Source organism: Hypanus sabinus, chromosome 3, assembly GCF_030144855.1.
Source record: "Hypanus sabinus isolate sHypSab1 chromosome 3, sHypSab1.hap1, whole genome shotgun sequence".
In the NCBI taxonomy this organism is placed as follows: Eukaryota; Metazoa; Chordata; class Chondrichthyes; order Myliobatiformes; family Dasyatidae; genus Hypanus; species Hypanus sabinus.
Genome location: NC_082708.1, coordinates 43,404,020 through 43,421,607, shown reverse-complemented (window position 1 = coordinate 43,421,607; position 17,588 = coordinate 43,404,020). Strand labels below are relative to the sequence as shown.

Below are 17,588 nucleotides of genomic sequence, written 5' to 3'. Positions count from 1 at the left end.
ATTTCACTGAACAATGAAAAAATATGAATATACATAAAATAATAGGCAATTAAAATATTTATCATACTTGGTTAATGGGATTTCTGCTCCTGGACCTCAGCGCACAGCGTCTGCACATCAGGGCTGTATGACGTCACCTTCATCTTTACACAGGATTGCAAGCTGTCATCTGTGAGGCGTGCGCGATGTTTGTTTTTAATAAAGTTCATGTTGGAGAACACCTGCTCACTTACATATGCGGATCCAAAGATCGACAGGACTCAAAGTGCATACTTTTTAATGTTTACATAAATGTCGGGCATAGCATTCCATGTTTCGAACACAAGTTTGTCCGGTTTTGGAAGGTTTTCAATATCACTCCATTTGTGTTTCTGAGCAAGAACGGCCTTCTGACGGGCAACATCTTCAAGGTCTGCTGTCAAGCGTCTAAACTTGGACACCCATATGTCTTTGTCGGCTATGTCGGCCAGTTCCATCTCAAGATCAGGTTGACTCACACCTGCCAATGCAGTCGTATTCAGTAGGGAAGGATCGATGCTTAAGGGAGTGACCGGGAAGGATAATGTGTTTTTTTCCTCTCTGAACTCACAGAAGCGTTTCCCAAACGATGTTTGCATTGCGATGATTGCAGAATGTAAATACTCCGAAATTATCATGTCGTGACCTTGTTTGAACTCTCTCAAATTGGGGAAGTGAGACAAAGTGCCTTTCTGTAAATCTCTGGCAAGCACTGTCAACTTGCGCTCGAATGCCAAAACATCCTCCAACATGTGCAGGGCTGTACGTCCTTACCCCTGAAGAGCTGTGTTCAGCGTGTTCAGGTGCGCTGTCATGTCTACCATGAAGTGTAGCTTTTCCAGCCACTCTGGCTGTTCCAGCTCAGGAAAGGTGAGCCCTTTGCTGCCCAGGAAAGTTTTCACTTCTTCCAGACACGCGACAAAGCGTTTCAGCACCTTCCGTCTGGACAGCCAGCGATAAAAACACGTTGTAGCGGTGTCAGTAAACTGCAGTCAAAGATAGCTTTATTCGAACTAAACAGCCTTGCTTTTAAGCCTCCCTCAACCCAGCCCCCATGGACGCAGATGCTGCAAAAGACGCGTACTCACAAACCCCCGTAGGCTATCTCCCTTAGCCGGAATGCTGGCTAATTGTGAGCCGTTTCGGATGTGGCAGGAAATGTGTCGCCACACTTAGATTGTACAAGATCACCATAATCTTCAAATTTAGAATTACATTTCAAAAGCTAACAAACTAACATAAAATACATTTTAATTAAATACTGACCAATTATTTCCCAAAGCCACAGGGAGCCGCAGCACAGAGGTGAAAGAGCCACAAATGGCTCGGGAGCCGCAGGTTGCCGACCCCCGCCCTAGGCCTAGTAGAACCATTGATTCTTCATTCCAATTATCTTTCAACCCTTCAGTTCTGTTATTGTATAGAAGTAAGAAGAATTTAGGACTTGTGATCAAAATTGGATAAACCACAAACAAAATAAGCATTTTATTGTGCTAATAGATTATTTACTTTACAGATGGATGAAGAAATTGAAAAACAAAATCAAGCAAAATAAAGGCCTCTCTTTACCATCACAAAAGCAGATGACACTTTCTTCTGTGGATGATTATATAATTAAAGAACATCTGAAACCAGATCTTGGTGATTTCACGTTGGAGGAATACACAGAAAAGGTCATACAGTATGGTTACCAAATGGTAGGACTAATCATATTACTAAGCAAATTAGAATAAATGATGTTAAAGAAATAGTTTAGACAAATGAAAACCTGCAAATATTTGATTTTGAGATTATAAAGTGACCTTTTTGTCCATGTTTGTCTTTTCTTTCATTTTTATTTCTTATCAGTTACTTTTTTTTAATTCCTCTCTCTGCTATCTCTTTAAATAATTTGGGAACCCAAACATTATTGTTCTTGGGATTACTGGTAGTGATTTTACTGCACCATCTGTATTCGACTAATAGTTGCAGATCAGTCCAAAGCCACCATTGTGGAAAAGGCTAAAACTCAAAGGAAAAACATAACAAACATTTAAAAGCACATGAAAGGCATCCTGGGGGACTAATTTAAAATGTTTGAAGATACACCTCATTCTGTACTTCGTTAAAACCATAACTCTGGGAGGTCAAAATTGCATTTGCTGAAAAGTAGAATGGCATTAAAAGGTATTTTGAACAATGTATAGATAAAAGCTATAATATAAAGCATAAAACATGCTCAGTATACTGTTAAACCAAAGTATTAGACCATAAGACAAAGGAGCTGAAGTCGGCTATTCAGCCCATCGAGTCTGCTCTGCCATTTCATCATGAGCTGATCCAATCACCCCTTTAGTCCCATTCCCCTGCCTTCTCACCATAACCTTTGATGCCCTGATTACTCAAATACCTATCAGAAAACTTATATTAAAGTACAAGTGAGGAGATTCATCTCACCACCACTTTGTCATTTTCTTTTGTTAAACAGCTGTGATAAGCAAAATATTTTGTACAGTAAAATGATGTCCTATCTGGTTAGTGGAAAAAATGAGGCCTCAAATAAAAGTCCTATCAACTGATATAAATTGCCTTCTTTAATCTCTTGATTAATATTTCCATATAAGGAGATGGTACATATTTGAAAGGTGTGATGATTTAGTATAAACATTGCTAAATACCTTGTTGTTGAACTTATTGAATCAATTTTATAAATAAAATTCATGGTAGTGAAATATTTGAAAACGGTTCATTTAAGAAAAAGGGTTTGAAAGTGAAGAGACTGAGTTGGGAAATACTTCCTTAAGCCTATTAAAGCACGTGTAATTTGAATAATATTAATTCAGTTTTATGATAATTATTTTATCATGGTAATTCATTCATCAAACCAATTTTCTTTTCAGCTTTTTTCGATCTCATTTCCTCTGGCACCACTTCTTTTCTTTATTACCATTTTATTTGACGTACATGTGGATGCCAAGCGGCTGCTATGGATGTACAAACGGCCAGTTGCTTTCATGGCTCAAGATATTGGTAAGATATTTAACAAAGGCATAAGGAAAGAACATTTGAATCTGATGCCACTGATAATGAATAATTTGTTTTATTGCATAGCTCAAATGTAAATGAAGTCACGAGATAGATAATATCATGGGAGGACTCAGAACACTGTAGCTCTCATTTGAAATCTAACGTTCTCTACTCTCATCCTTAATTATCTTTTCCATTTCTTAATGCAATCCAGATTAATTAGCACAAAGTTAAATGACTTAACATGATCATTACTCAGGTCCATAGTACATTACTGGATTGCAATCAACTTTATACCAAAAGCAACATATGAACTTTCTGTATTTTTCAATTATTCAGGACTAAGAAATCAATTGAATGTTTTGGAAGTTTGTAGCTTTAAGGCAGGGGCTGATAAATGGTAAATATTAATCACACTGCAATAATGCTAGGTAATGGCCATCTCCAACACAAGAGAATGTCTGCTCTTGATAGTCACTGAGTAATCACCACCAACATCCTAGGAGTAGTTTCCAGAAACTCACTTGGATGGATATTCTATGGCCAGTGACGCCTCCTGACACCCACGGTTGCCTGACCCCATCTGAAATATTAATTCCCTCCACCACCAGCACCTCCACTTCTACTGTGTACACCTATTTATAAAATGCACTGCAACTTGTTGACAAGACAGCTCTCATAACTCCTTCTAAAAAAGTAACATCTACCAGCAAGGAGTAGCAGATGAATGAAACGCCACCATGTGCTGATTTCAATCTAACGGACTCAGAAAGGTATTGCTAATCTTTCATTATTGCGTTTCTGAATCCTGGAATTTCCTACTCAATGGCACTGTGACAGTAACCAACCTAGAAAGGCTGAAGCAATTCCAGAAGGCTGGTCATAATGACAATTAATGGTGGTTAATAAATGCCAGTCTTGAAGCCCAGTTCCCAGAGAAGGAATAAATAAGAAAACTTAGTGATAATGCTTGTTGAGGGTTGAGTTTGCAGCCAAAAGAATGACTGCCGACACCATGGCTCCAGAGAGCAATCTCCTGCTTCAGGGAGAGTAACCACCCCTGAGCCAACATCCAGGAGGGACCTCATGCCCCATTGCTCCAGCAGGGAGCATTACTTCCTATCCCAAGGCAGTGACCACTTTCCTCTGGGTTCCGACCAGGAAAAGTGCAAACCACCCCAGGCCTCGACAGGAATGTGACCACTTGTCCCTAACATCCATACACCCCAGCCAGAACTCCACCTGGGAGAGACACCTCCAGGTTCTTGGAGCTCCAGCCAGATGAGCAAACGTTAACTGGGAGAGCATTTTGCAGGGGTAATCAAACATCAAATCTGAAGTTGGTATGAATGTTGGTGGAAGAGTGGATGAGAGTTGGGGTTGTGGTGCTTGTGGAGCAGATGGTTTGCAAACTGCAAATACGACTGCCCATAATCAATAGTTGATTATTTTATTGAACCCAAGATTCAATGTAGAAAATCTAATGTACTTAGATTTTCCTGCAAATATACATTAATTCCAAGTAGTATTTCTTAATAACTGTAAGTAATGAAATACTTCAATGGAATGTCTTAATGATATATGAATAGGCTGTAAAATTCCTTGGAAAGTCTATACCAGTTGGCCAGAAACTGAATTTCTTATATTGTCAATCTACACTGTTATAAATCGATAGCATTTTAGATGTTTTTTTCTGTAGATGTTTTATTGACTGTTCTTATCACAAGTAATTGTACAATATATAATGGCATTTGTATAAGTAATATAAAAATATAAAATTTCATTTTATTCAGGTCATTGGCTGACTGTCTTAGATCTTATAAATGGAGTGGCAATAGTGACCAATGCCTGCCTGATTGCTTTCAACACAGAATTTGGGAGGGAGAGACCCTTTTATGAACAGCTGATCATTCTAATAGTTATTGAGGTACATTATTACTCTTAATAAATTACACTTTAAATGATTACTACAGAAACTGTTTATTTTTAATGAATTATTGATATGGTTTTAGTAGATCTTGGTAATTACATAATGTGAGGCTTGTTTATGGGGGGGTGGGGATGTACAGGCTGCCTTGTGGACTTTGGGGGGAATAGGCAAAGAAGTGGCAGGTGGAATATAATGTAAGGATATGCATGGTCATTCACTTTGGCATGAGGGATAGAGGCGTGGAATAATTTCTAAATGGGGAGAAGGGTCAAAAATCAGAGGTGCAGAGGTTCTTGGGAGTCCTTGTGCAGGATTCCCTAAAGGATAACTTCCAGGCCTGAGTCGGTGCTAAGGAAGACAAATGCAATGTTACCACTTATTTTGAGAGGACTAGAATATAAAAGCAAGGATATAATGCTAGGCTTGATAAGCCATTGGTCAGACTGCACCTGGGATATTGTGAGCAGTTTTGGGCCCCTTATCTAAGAAAAGTTAAGACCATAAGACCTTAAGATACAGGTGCAGAATTAGGCCATTTGGCCCATTGAGTCTGCTCCACCATTTCATCAGGGCTGATCCAATTTTCCTCTCAGCTCCAATCTCCTGCCTTCTCCCCATATCTGTTCATGCCCTGACCAATCAAGAACCTATCAACCTCTGCCTTAAATATACATAAATGACTTGACCACCACATATGCCTGTGGCAAAGAATTGCACAGACTCGCTACTGTCTGGCTAAAGAAATTCCTTCTCATCTCTGATGCCCCTCTTCTTGAGGCTGTGTTCTCTGTTCTTAGACTCTCTCACCATAGGAAACATTCTTTCCACATCCATTCTATCAAGGCCTTTCACCATTCAGAAGGTTTCAATGAGCTTACCCCTCACTCTTCTGAATTCTAGTGACTACAGTCCAGAGCCATCAAACTTTCTTCATGTGACGAACTATTCAATCCTGGAATCATTTTTATGAACCTCCTTTGAACCCTCTCCAGTTTCAGCACATCCTTTCTAAGATAAGGAGCCCAAAGCTGCTCACCATACTCAAAGTGAGGCCTCATCAGTGCTTTATAAAGTCTCAACGTTGCATCCTTGCTTTTATATTCTAGTACTCTTGAAATGAATGCTAACATCGCATTTGCCTTCCTCATTACAGAATCAACATGCAAATTCATTTTTAAGGAATCCTGTACAAGGACTCCCTTTGTGCCTTTGCGCCCTTTGTATTTTTTCTCCAATTAGAAATTAGTCAAGCCTTTCATTTCTTCAACCAAAGTGCATGACCATACACTTCCCGACACTGTATTCCATCTATCATTTGTTTGCCCATTCTCCTAACCTGTCTAAGTCCTTCTGTAGCCTCTCTACTTCCTCAAAATTACTTGCCCCTCCTCCTATCTTCATTTTGTCTGCAAACTTAGCAGAAAAGTCATCAATTCCATCATCCAAATCATTGACATATAACGTAAAAAGAATTGGCTCCAACACAAACCACTGCGGAACATGGCTAGTAACTGATAGCCAACCAGAAAAGGCTCCCTTTAGTCACACTTTTTGCCTCCTGTCTAACTGCCACTGCTTTATTCATGCTAGAATGTTTCCTGTAATATCACAGACTCAGAGCTTGTTAAGCAGCCTCATGGGTGGCACCTTGTCAAAAGCCTTCTGAAAGTCCAAGTAGACGACATCAACCGATTCTCCCATGTCTATCCTACTTGTAATTACTTCAAAGATTTCCAACAGGTTTGTCAGGCAAGATTTTCCCTTGAGAAAATATGCTGACTGTGGCCTATTTTAACATGAGCTTCCAAGTTCCTCAAAACCACAATCAACTCCAACATCTTTTCAACCACTGAGGTCAGACTAACTGGCCTATAGTTTCCCATCTTCTGCCTCAATCCCTTCTTGAAGAGTGGAGTGTTATCTACAATTTTCCAATCTTCTGGAACCATTCCAGAATCTATTGATTCTTGAAAGATCATTACTAATGCCCCCACTATCTCTCAGCCACCTCTTTCAGAACCCCGGAGTGTACACCATCTAGGGCAGGTGACTTATCTACCTTCAGACCTTTCAGTTTCCCAAGAACCTTCTCTCTAGTAATGGTAACTTCACACACTCATGACCCCAGACACCTGGAACTTCCACCATACTGCTAGTGTTTTCCACAGTGAAGAATAAAGCAAAATACTTACTCAGTTCATCCACCATTTCATTGACCCCATTGCTACCTCTCCAGCACATTTTCCAGTGGTCCAATATTGACTCTCACCTCTCTTTTACATTCATATATTTGAAGAAACTTTTGGTATCAACTTTAATATTATTTTCTAGCTTACTTTTGTGTACTTCCATCTTTACCATCTTAATGACTTTTTATTTGCCTTCTACTGGTTTTTAAAAGGTTCCCGATCCTTGAACTTCCCACTAATTTTTGTTCTATTATTTGCTGTCTCTTTGGCTTTTATGTTGACTTTGACTTCTCTTGTTAGCCATGGTTGTGTCATCTTGCATTTAGAATACTTCTTCCTCTTAAGAATGTATATATCCTGTGCCTTCCTAATTGCTTTCAGCCATTGCTGCGGTACCATCATCCCTGCCAGTGTATTTTTCCAATCAATTCTGGACTACTCCTCTCTCTCAAGCCTCTGCAGTTCCCTTTACTCCACTATAATACTGGTACATTTTACTTTAGCTTCACTTTCTCAAACTTCAGGGGGAATTCAATCATATTATGATCACTTTCCCCTAAGGATTTTTTTACCTTAAGCTCTCTAATCAATTCCAGATCATTGCATAACACCCGCTCCAGAATAGCTGATCCCCTAGTGGGCTCAGCTCTAGAAATTTCACCTCCTGGAATCCAGCACCAACCTAATTTTCCCAATCTACCAGCATATTGAAGACCCCATAGCTATTGTAACATTGCCCTTTTGGCATGCATTTTATATCTCCAGTTGTAATTTGGAAGCCACATCCTTATTTGAGGCTCTTTTTACCCTTGCAGTTTCTTAGCTCCATCCACAATGACTCAACGCCTTCCAACCCTATGTCACCTCTTTCTAATGATTTGATTTCATTTTTTACTGCCTGTCCTTTCAATATAATGTATATCCTTGGATATTAAGCTCCCAGCTATAGTCTTTCTGCCATGATTCAGTGATGCCTACAACATCATACATGCCGATCTGTAACTGTGTTGCAAGTTCATCTACCTTATTCTGTATACTGCCCACATTCAGATACAACACCTTCAGTCCTGTATTTACCCTTTTTGATTTGGTTCACATTTTATGTTGCAATTTATCCTGTTGACTGCAATTTTGCCCTATCAACAGCCTATCCTCACTACATATTGCCTGTATTTGTAAACCAGCAGCCTCATTTTTATCACTATTATCTGCCTTTCCTACGATACTTCTTGCATTGAAATATACACAGCTCAGGACACTAGTCACCCCATGCTCAACCTTTTGATTCCTAACTTTGTCCAAGGTCTTACCAACATCTGCCTCAACAAGCTCTCCCCAAACTGGCATTCTGGTTGCCATCCCCCTGCAACTCTAAATTCCACCATGAAGCATTAACAAATCATCCTGCTAAGGTACTAGACCCCTCCAGTTCAAGTGCAAACTGTCTCTTCTGTACAGGCCCCACCTTCCCTGTCCTCCCTCCTACACCATCTCCTTAGCCACATATTAAACTGTATAATCTTCCTAGTTCTGCCCTCACTAGCATGTGTCACAGGTAGCAATCCTGAGATCACAACCCTGGAAGTCCTGCCCTTTAACATAGCATCTAACTCCCTGAACTCCCTATGCAGAACCTCATCACTGGTCCTACCATGTCATTGGTACCTACATAGACCACAACTTCTGGCTATCCATCCTCCCACTTAAGAGTACTGAGGACTCAGTCCGAGATATCCCAGACCCTGGCACGCAGGAGGCAACATACCATCTGGAAATCTTTTTCTCACCCGCAGAATCTCCTATCCATTCTCCTAACTAACAAATCCCCCATCACCAAAGCTGCCTCCTCTCCTCCCTTCCCTCTGAGTCACAGAGACCTGACTTCTCTGATATTCCTCTGTTAGGTCATCCCCTCAACAATATCCACAGTAATATACCTGTTGTTGAGGGGATGGCCACAGGGGTACTCTGCACTGGCTCCTTAACCCCTTTCCCCTTCCTGAGTCTCATCCATTTCGTGTCCTGCACCTTGGGTGTAACTACCTCTCTATAAATTCAATCTATCACCCCCTCCTCTCAAAACTTCCAATGTCCAGATTGGCCATTGGTCAAAGCTGGACAAAGAGGTGCTGGCATTGGAGAGGGTCCAGAGGGGGTTCACGAGAACGATCCCAGCAATGAAAGCGTTAACATATCAGGAGCATGAGATGACTCTGGATCTGTACTTGCTGGAATTTAGAAGAATGAGGGAGGATCTCATTGAAATTTACAGAATATTGAAAGGTCTGTGCCACGCGACAGTGAGAATAGGGATAGAATGATGTGGAGGATAAATGCGTGGCTGAGAAATTGGAGCAGGGGGCAGGGATTCAGATTTCTGGATCATTGAGATCTCTTCTGGGGCAGGTGTGACCTGTACAAAAAGGATGGGTTACACTTGAATCCCAGGGGGACCAATATCCTGGTGGGGAAATTTGTTAAGGCTACTGGGGAGAAATTAAACTAAAATTGTTGGGGGGTGGGAACCGAACTAAAGAGACTGGGGAAGAGGTGGTTGGCTCATAAATAGAGAAAGCTTGGAGACAGCATGAAAGGGAAGATAGGCAGGTGATAGAGAAGGTACGCGCACAGATCGATGGTTTGAGATGTGTCTATTTTACTATGAGGAGTATTATGAAGAAAGCAGATGAACTTAGAGCGTGGATCAGCACTTGGAGCTATGATGTTGTGGCCGTTACAGAGACTTGGATGGCTCAGGGGCAGGAATGGCTACTTAGAGTGCCAGGCTTTAGATGTTTCAGAAAGGATAGGGAGGAAGACAAAAGTGGTGGGGGTGTGGCACTGTTGATCAGAGATAGTGTCACGGCTGCAGAAAAGGAGGAAGTCATGTAGCGGTTGTCTCCGGAGTCTCTGTGGGTGGAGGTTAGGAACAGGAAGGGGTCAATAAATCAACTGGGTGTTTTTTATAGACCACCCAGTAGTAACAGGGACATCGAGGAGCAAATAGGGAGACAGATTCTGGAAAGGAGTAATAATAACAGGGTTGTTGTGGTGGGAGATTTTAATTTCCCAAATATTGATTGGCATCTCCCTCGAGTGAGGGGTTTAGATGGGGTGGAGTTTGTTAGGTGTGTTCAGGAAGGTTTCTTGACACAATATGTAGATAAGCCTACAAGAGGAGAGACTGTACTTGATCTGGTATTGGGAAATGAACCTGGTCAAGTGTCAGGTCTCTCAGTGGGAGAGCATTTTGGAGATAGTGATCACAATTCTATCTCCTTTACCATAGCATTGGAGAGGGATAGGAACAGACAAATTAGGGAAACATTTAATTGGAATAAGAGGAAATATGGGGCTATCAGCCAGGAACTTGGAAACATAAACTGGAAACAATTGTTCTCAGGGAAACGTATGGGGAAAAATGTGGCAAGTGTTCAGGGGATATTTGCATGGGGTTCTGAGTAGGTACATTCTAATGAGACATGGAAAGGATGGTAGGGTACAAAATCCGTGGTGTACAAAGTCTGTTGTAAATCTAGTCAAGAAGAAGAGCTTACGAAAGGTTCAAAAAACTAGGTAATTATAGAGATCTAGAAGATTATAAGGCTAGCAGGAAGGAACTTAAGAATGAAATTAGGAGAGCCAGAAGGTGAGAAGGTGTAGTGTATATGGATTTTAGCAAGGCATTTGATAAGGTACCCCATGCAAGGCTTATGGAGAATGTAAGGAGGCATGGGATCCAAGGGGACATTGCTTTGTGGATCTAGAACTGGCTTGCCCACAGAAGGCAAAGATGGGTTGTAGAAGGTTGTAGATGGGTCATATTCTGCATAGAGGCCAGTGACCAGTGGTGTGCCTCAGGGATCTGTTCTGGGACCCCTACTCTTCGTGATTTTTATAAATGACCTGGATGAGGAAGTGGAGGGATGGATTAGTAAGTTTGCTGATGACACCAAGGTTGGTGGTGTTGTGGATAGTGTGGAGGACTGTCAGATGTTACAACGGGACATTGATAGGATGCAAAACCGGGCTGAGAAGTGGCAGATGGAGTTCAACCCAGATAGGTGTGAGGTGGTTCATTTTGGTAGGTCAAATATGATGGCAGAACATAGCATTAATGGTAAGGCTTTTGGCAGTGTGGAGGATCAAAGGGATCTTCAAGTCTGAGTCCATAGGACACACAAAGCTGCTAAGCAGGTTGACTCTGTGGTTAAGAAGGCATACAGTTCATTGGCCTTCATCAATCGTAAGACTGGGTTTAAGAGCTGAGAGGTAATGTTGCAGCTATATAGGACCCTGGTCAGACCCCACTTGGAGTACTGTGCTCAGTTCTGGTCGCCTCACTACAGGAAGGACGTGGATACCATAGAAAGGGTGCAGAGGAGATTTACAAGGATGTTGCCTGGATTGGGGAGCACGCCTTATGAGAATAGCTTGAGTGAACTCAGCCTTTTCTCCTTGGAGCGACGGACAATGAGAGATGACCTGATAGAGGTGTACAAGAGAATGAGAGGCATTGATCATGTGGATTGTCAGAGGCTTTTTCCCAGGGCTGAAATAGCTAGCACAAGAGGGCATAGTTTTAAGGTGCTTGGAAATAGGTACAGAGGAGATGTCAGGGGTACGTTTTTTACGCAGAGAGTGGTGTGTGCGTGGAATGGGCTGTTGGTGGCAGTGGTGGAGGTGGAAACAATAGGGTCTTTTAAGAGACTTCTGGATGGCTACATGGAGCTTAGAAAAATAGAGGGCTATGGGTAAAGCCTTAATTCTAAGGTAGGGACATGTTCAGCACAGCTTTGTGGGCCGAAGGGCCTATATTGTACTGTAGGTTTTCTATGTTTCTATGTCTGGATAGAGTGGATATGAAGATGATATTTCCTATAGTGGAGGAACCTCTCACCAGAGGGCACATCCTCAGAATTGAGGGATGTTGATTTAGAACAGAGAGGAGAGAAAATTTCTTTAGCCAGTGGGTGGTGAATCTGTGGAATTCATTGCCACAGATGGCAGGGCAAGCCAAGTCATTGGGTATATTTGAAGCGGAGGTTGATACCTTCTTGATTAATCAGGGTGTCAAAGGTTATGGGTAGAAGACTGGAGAATGGGGTTGAGAATAATGGTGGATCAGCCACGATGGAGTGTCAGAGCATACACAATGGGCCAAATGGCCTAATTTTGCACCTATGTCTTTTGGTCTTAACCTTAGGTCTCAATATATGTTTACACTGGTAAACAAAAATGAATGTACCTTCCCATAGGAAATGTTACTTGATTTTGGACTGAATTTGTGGTGCTTAAAAAATCATTGTTAAAAATCCTATGGACAGGAATCCAGACTTCTTAAACACAAGGGATTCTGCTGATGCAGGAAATCTAACGCAGTACACAAAATGTTGGAGGAGCTCAGCTAAGAAAGTGTGGGGCAGGAAGGGGAAGGAGGACAACCTAGAAGGTGATAGGTGAAACCAGGTGGGTGGGGGAAGGGAACAAAGTAAAAAGCTGGGAAGTGATAGGCAGAAAAGACAAAGAGCTGCAGAAGGAGATGGGAAAGGAGAGTGAAACATGGGAGAAAGCGAAGGAGGAGGGGCACTAGGAATGGGGATAGGAATTAAAGTAGTTAGCCACCTGGAAATCCCATTTTTCTGTGGATGCAGCAGATGTGCCCTACAAAGCAGTCCCCCAAGCTACATCATGTCCCACCTCCAAATGCAGCTCCTGTATATTGATGAGGAAACTACATGGGAAGTTAACTGACTTCTACTTTATCTTTCTGTCATATCATCATGGGAAGACATTTCTACCATGCAAGGGAATCTATTGGAGAGGCCATGTTATGTATCTGTGACAAAGTAAAGGATACGCGACAATAAACATTTTCAGCTCTTTTCAATCTCATTCCTTCTGGCACCATTTCTTTTCTTTATTACCATTTTATTTGACAAGCATGTGGACACCAAGCAGTTGTTATGAAACAGCCAGTTGCTTTCATGGCTCAAGATATTGGTGAGATATTTTACATGTGATATAAAGAAATTTACAAACTTGATCCTTCTGTCTTTATAATATACATCTAGGCTTGATAGTTACAATGCCTTACCACACTCAAACTGCTTCTAATTTATTGTGTATTGAGCTGGGCTGTGTTTTCAGTCCTTTATTTGTTCAGTTAAGTTGGCTCAGTTTTCCATAGCCATGCCAAATGTTTCCAGATTATATCTTTGGGTTAACCTAGTCACGGCCTTTCTTTTCTTTCTTCCCTATGGGTTCACTCCTTTCCAACCCTGAAGGTCTCACCAGAGACTTTTGCTCATCTCTCCATTTCCCAGTTGACCATATATTCAGTTGTATGGGTACCATGTTCTGAATTTGTCTGCCTAAACCTCTGCATTACTTCACATTTATGTAACTCATTAAATTCCATTTCTTTGGTCAATTTTGCTTTCATCTCATTTTGTATTTGTCCATATTTGAGTAAACATAACTTGAAACAATTTTCTGTACAAAGATGCAATGTGAATAAAGCTTGTTGTGAATTAAAGAAGAAATTATCTTGATTTCTTTTTAGCACTTAGTGTTTGTAGTGAGATTTCTGCTATCAAATATGATACCAGATGTACCACAGCACATACAGCTAGCAATGAGGAGGGTAAGTCTCTATAATGGCAGAATACTTAATTTCAAGTCATGTAAAAAAGTAATACTATATGATGAAAAAAAATTTAGCAACTTTGTTTTTGAATGCTTTTCCTATAGTAAGTAAGTATAGTAAACAAAAAGTTTGACTTCACCCTATTTTAATGCCCTAACTGGTGGCGTGCATTGCTATAGTGTCCATTCATTTAGTGCATAAAACATGTAAAATTGTCTAAAGATGTTTGAAATGGCATTAGGGTGGTTTACACCCAAAACCATGCATTAGGTGGGACCTTGTTCCTGATGGAAGAAGGCTCAATTGAATAGTTTCTGACAATTTGCTCTGAGAAGGAAATTAGCCCTTAAAGGCTAAGCACAACCAAAATACATTCTTCCTTTACTGTTTGCCAAGCTGGAGAGAATGCACAAGAACCTGTGAACTAGAAGCAGGAGTAGGCCATTCAGCCCGTCATGTCTACTGTGCCATGGCTGTGGTTGATTTTGTACCTCTGTGCCACTCTCAAGCACTAACCCCATATCCTGTGATTTCTCTTAATATAAAAACTATCAAGAGATCTATATCTTAAATGCACTCACTGATGGTCCCTCCACAACCCTTTTGAGATTCAACTCCTTATCTCAGTCCTGATTGGCCAATTGGTTATTTAAGATTCTGATATCTGGTTTAGACACACTGGCAAAGGAAACATCAACTGTGCACCTACCCTGTCAAGCACCTCAAGGAAGTTTTATGTTTCAACAAGATCACCTCTCATTCTCCAAAACTGGACGTAGTCTACTCAGTCTCTTATGATTTATCAAAGCTGATATCCGAAGAAAAGAGAGCAAAGCAGGAGTCCCTGAATTGTCTCATCTGTGAGACAAACACTAAGGAGGACATGGAGTTGTGGTGAGGTAGAGGGGTTGGAGCACAAGAGCCTCACTAGGGCCAAAAGAAGCAGACAGGACTGGCTCCATTTTGGCTGTCCCATCTTGGTGTGAGCATCCCCCTCCTTCAAGCAATGCGTGGATAAATATGATGTCCTGACAAAACATGTCAGGACGAGTTCAGTTCATGATAATAAAATTGTACAATTACGTTACTGAATATTCTGACATTCAGATTATTATCTGTAATCTGTATTCCATTTAATTAGGAGAAATACCAAGTGACAACAAAAATGAAAGGTTATCCAAGCAGCCTTCATCGATTCCGATAATTCAAGCAAAACTACGACATCACTGTAAGTTGTTATCTGTTCCTCCACCATCACTGTTTTTAAGTATCTTCTCGTAGATAAACAAATTTAATTCTGCCCGTCTTTGTCATACATTCTTAAATATATGGGATACAGAAATCAAAAACAACTTCCATTTATATAGGGTGGGGTGTGGTGGTCAATAGTTGTGAGTGTTTGTGTGTTGGTGTGTGTGCGCGTGTACAGGTAGTGCCCGAGTTATGAACGTCCAACTTACGGACAACTCGTACTGGCGAACCGAGAAAGGAGAACGCTGTCCACCATTTTAAGCCGGATTGTGACGCCATCAGCCATTTTGAGTCATTGCCATTGACACTATGTTGAGTACGTAACTTTGTATTTGGCTTAAATTTTTCTTAGCACGATTCAATACGACCCTGCACCCCCCCCCCCCCCCACATTCCGGTCGGCTGGTGAGATCAGCACTGGGTTGGAGAAAGGAGGTTCCCGAGTTCGACCCAGTGACAGACTACTCCCATGCCGGGTTGATGTTGATCCAGTAACTCCCGTACCATCCGTGCCGGATTGATGTCAAGCTCGCAACTCGTTAAAAAAAACACAGCCACCTCCAGTTTAAATTCCCATGTGGAATATTGAGGAGGATCAAATACCCAAACCCGGCACAGCCCCCACTTGTCCCATTTAACCTGTCTCAGTGAGGTGGACTTTAGGACCCGGGGAATTCAGTGCGGTAGTCCTTAGGACCCAGTGGACCTTGGGAGCCGGCGGAGCTCGAGACCCGCCGCCTGCAGTGTTTCTGTTCCGTTGATGGGAAGCGATCGCGATTGAAAATAAAATGGAAATAATAAAGCAATCAGAAAGAGGTGAAACGCCATTGGTCATTAGAAAAGTGTTAGGCTACAGTCGGTCAACGATCGGAACAATTTTAAAGAGTAAAGGATAAAGTGAGAATAATGGAACATGTGAAAGGCCCTGCCCCGATGAAAGCTACAATTATTACTAAGCAACACAGTGGTTTAATTATTGGAATACATACGTTTCTTAAGTGTTTTATATGCATAGAAAGGTAAAATATATACTATATACTAAGATAAATGTTTGACTGACGCTAAATAATACCGGATGTACTTGTTCTGACTTACGTACAAATCCGACTTAAAGACGGACACAGGAACGGAACTCGTCTGACCCGGGGACTGCCTGTATAAGCTTCATGAATCCATTATTTCCTAGGCTGCAGTCCCAAGTCAGGACAGATGTTCTTAAAAGTATCAGCTTTCATTGGAATGTAACCTTTCAAATCAGGTGTGGATAAGCTTTAGCTTTGCCTTGTGGTGCAGGATGAGGAGGCATCATGGTGTCTGAGATCAGCACCCAGGAGAATGATCATATGGAGGTACTTAGCTCAAAACTCCTGGGTGTCTGATCCATTACAGATGATTTTCATGGTAAACTTTAGTACCAGGGTTTGAAAAAGTTTGAATTCTTTAATTTGCATGCAAACAGATTTTATCTTCTGGTTGAGGTCCACACTTTCTGAAGTGCTTCATCACCCTTAAATATATAACAGCGAGCCTCAGTATAATGAGAGCAACCTTCTCTGAAAAGAAAGAATTTCTGGAGCAAATTGTATTGTTCAGTAAATTAGACCAGCTACTTCTGATTTCATACCACACTTGTGCCATTGAGGAATTTCAATGACAAATGAAGAGGGATCTATCTCCATCTCTAAACAAAGTTCTTTTAAAGTGTTGCTTGAGAAATTAGGTCACTCCACTGTTTTGAGGTGCCCAGGGCCTCAGATACTGCTGGATATCACTGTGCCAAGGCACACAACAATTCCTAATACACTTTACTGAAGGCAATACATTTCTATGACAAAAGTGTGAAATACTTGAAAGTGGCACAGGCTTTGAGATTGTTAATGTGAGAGATGACACAATGAGATCCGCCATATTGACTTCTGATCTACCATGGGATGGAAGAACTGATCATGCTGAGGCACTGAGTAATATATAGGTTTCCTTAACATTGAATGTAAATCATTGCAATTGTTGCTGTACTGCAGATGAAATGTGTGTTACAATTGAGTTTGTGGGAAATGGGGATGGTGTTGCAATATAAATGCAATTCGCCACTATGTCTCTTCACCCATCTGTCACCAAGCCTTCTTTTCCTGATGTTGCTCCAGTTCCTCCTTCGTTCCTGTGGAACTCTTCCTACCTCACATACTGCCCTTATCTTTGGACAGAAAATGCACTTGCTTCTAATCTTTTCCACACTCTGAACCTGTTTCTCATGTCCTATATGTATGTGTGTGTGTGTGTGTGTGTGTGTGTGTGTGTGTGTGTGTGTGTGTGTGTATGTATGTCACACACACACACACAGATAAATTCATGGCCTAGGGTAGAAGGAGTCAATTTTAGAAAACCTAGCACATTTATTTTTCCTACACTTACACACTTAGTCCAGTGGTCGTGGAGCATACGGAACTTTCAGTAGTGGTCCACAGCTTGGGGTGATTGATAAGTTTGTGGCCTAAGGTAGAAGGAGGTGAATTATTAACTTCATACTTTCCGCATAATCAAAGAG

The 17,588-nt window shown here is 41.3% G+C and overlaps 1 protein-coding gene across 1 annotated transcript in view; it reads left to right on the top strand.

Moving 5' to 3' along the window:
- Positions 1-14,996, top strand: part of LOC132390702 (anoctamin-7-like) — a 62,117-nt gene extending 47,121 nt beyond the window's left edge. The window contains exons 14-18 of the mRNA XM_059963258.1: positions 1,579-1,715; positions 2,898-3,027; positions 4,818-4,951; positions 13,709-13,789; positions 14,934-14,996. Of these exons, the coding sequence (XP_059819241.1) occupies positions 1,579-1,715; positions 2,898-3,027; positions 4,818-4,951; positions 13,709-13,789; positions 14,934-14,996 (545 nt within the window). The remainder of the gene's footprint in view (positions 1-1,578; positions 1,716-2,897; positions 3,028-4,817; positions 4,952-13,708; positions 13,790-14,933) is intronic.
- The last annotated feature ends 2,592 nt before the right edge of the window (positions 14,997-17,588 follow it).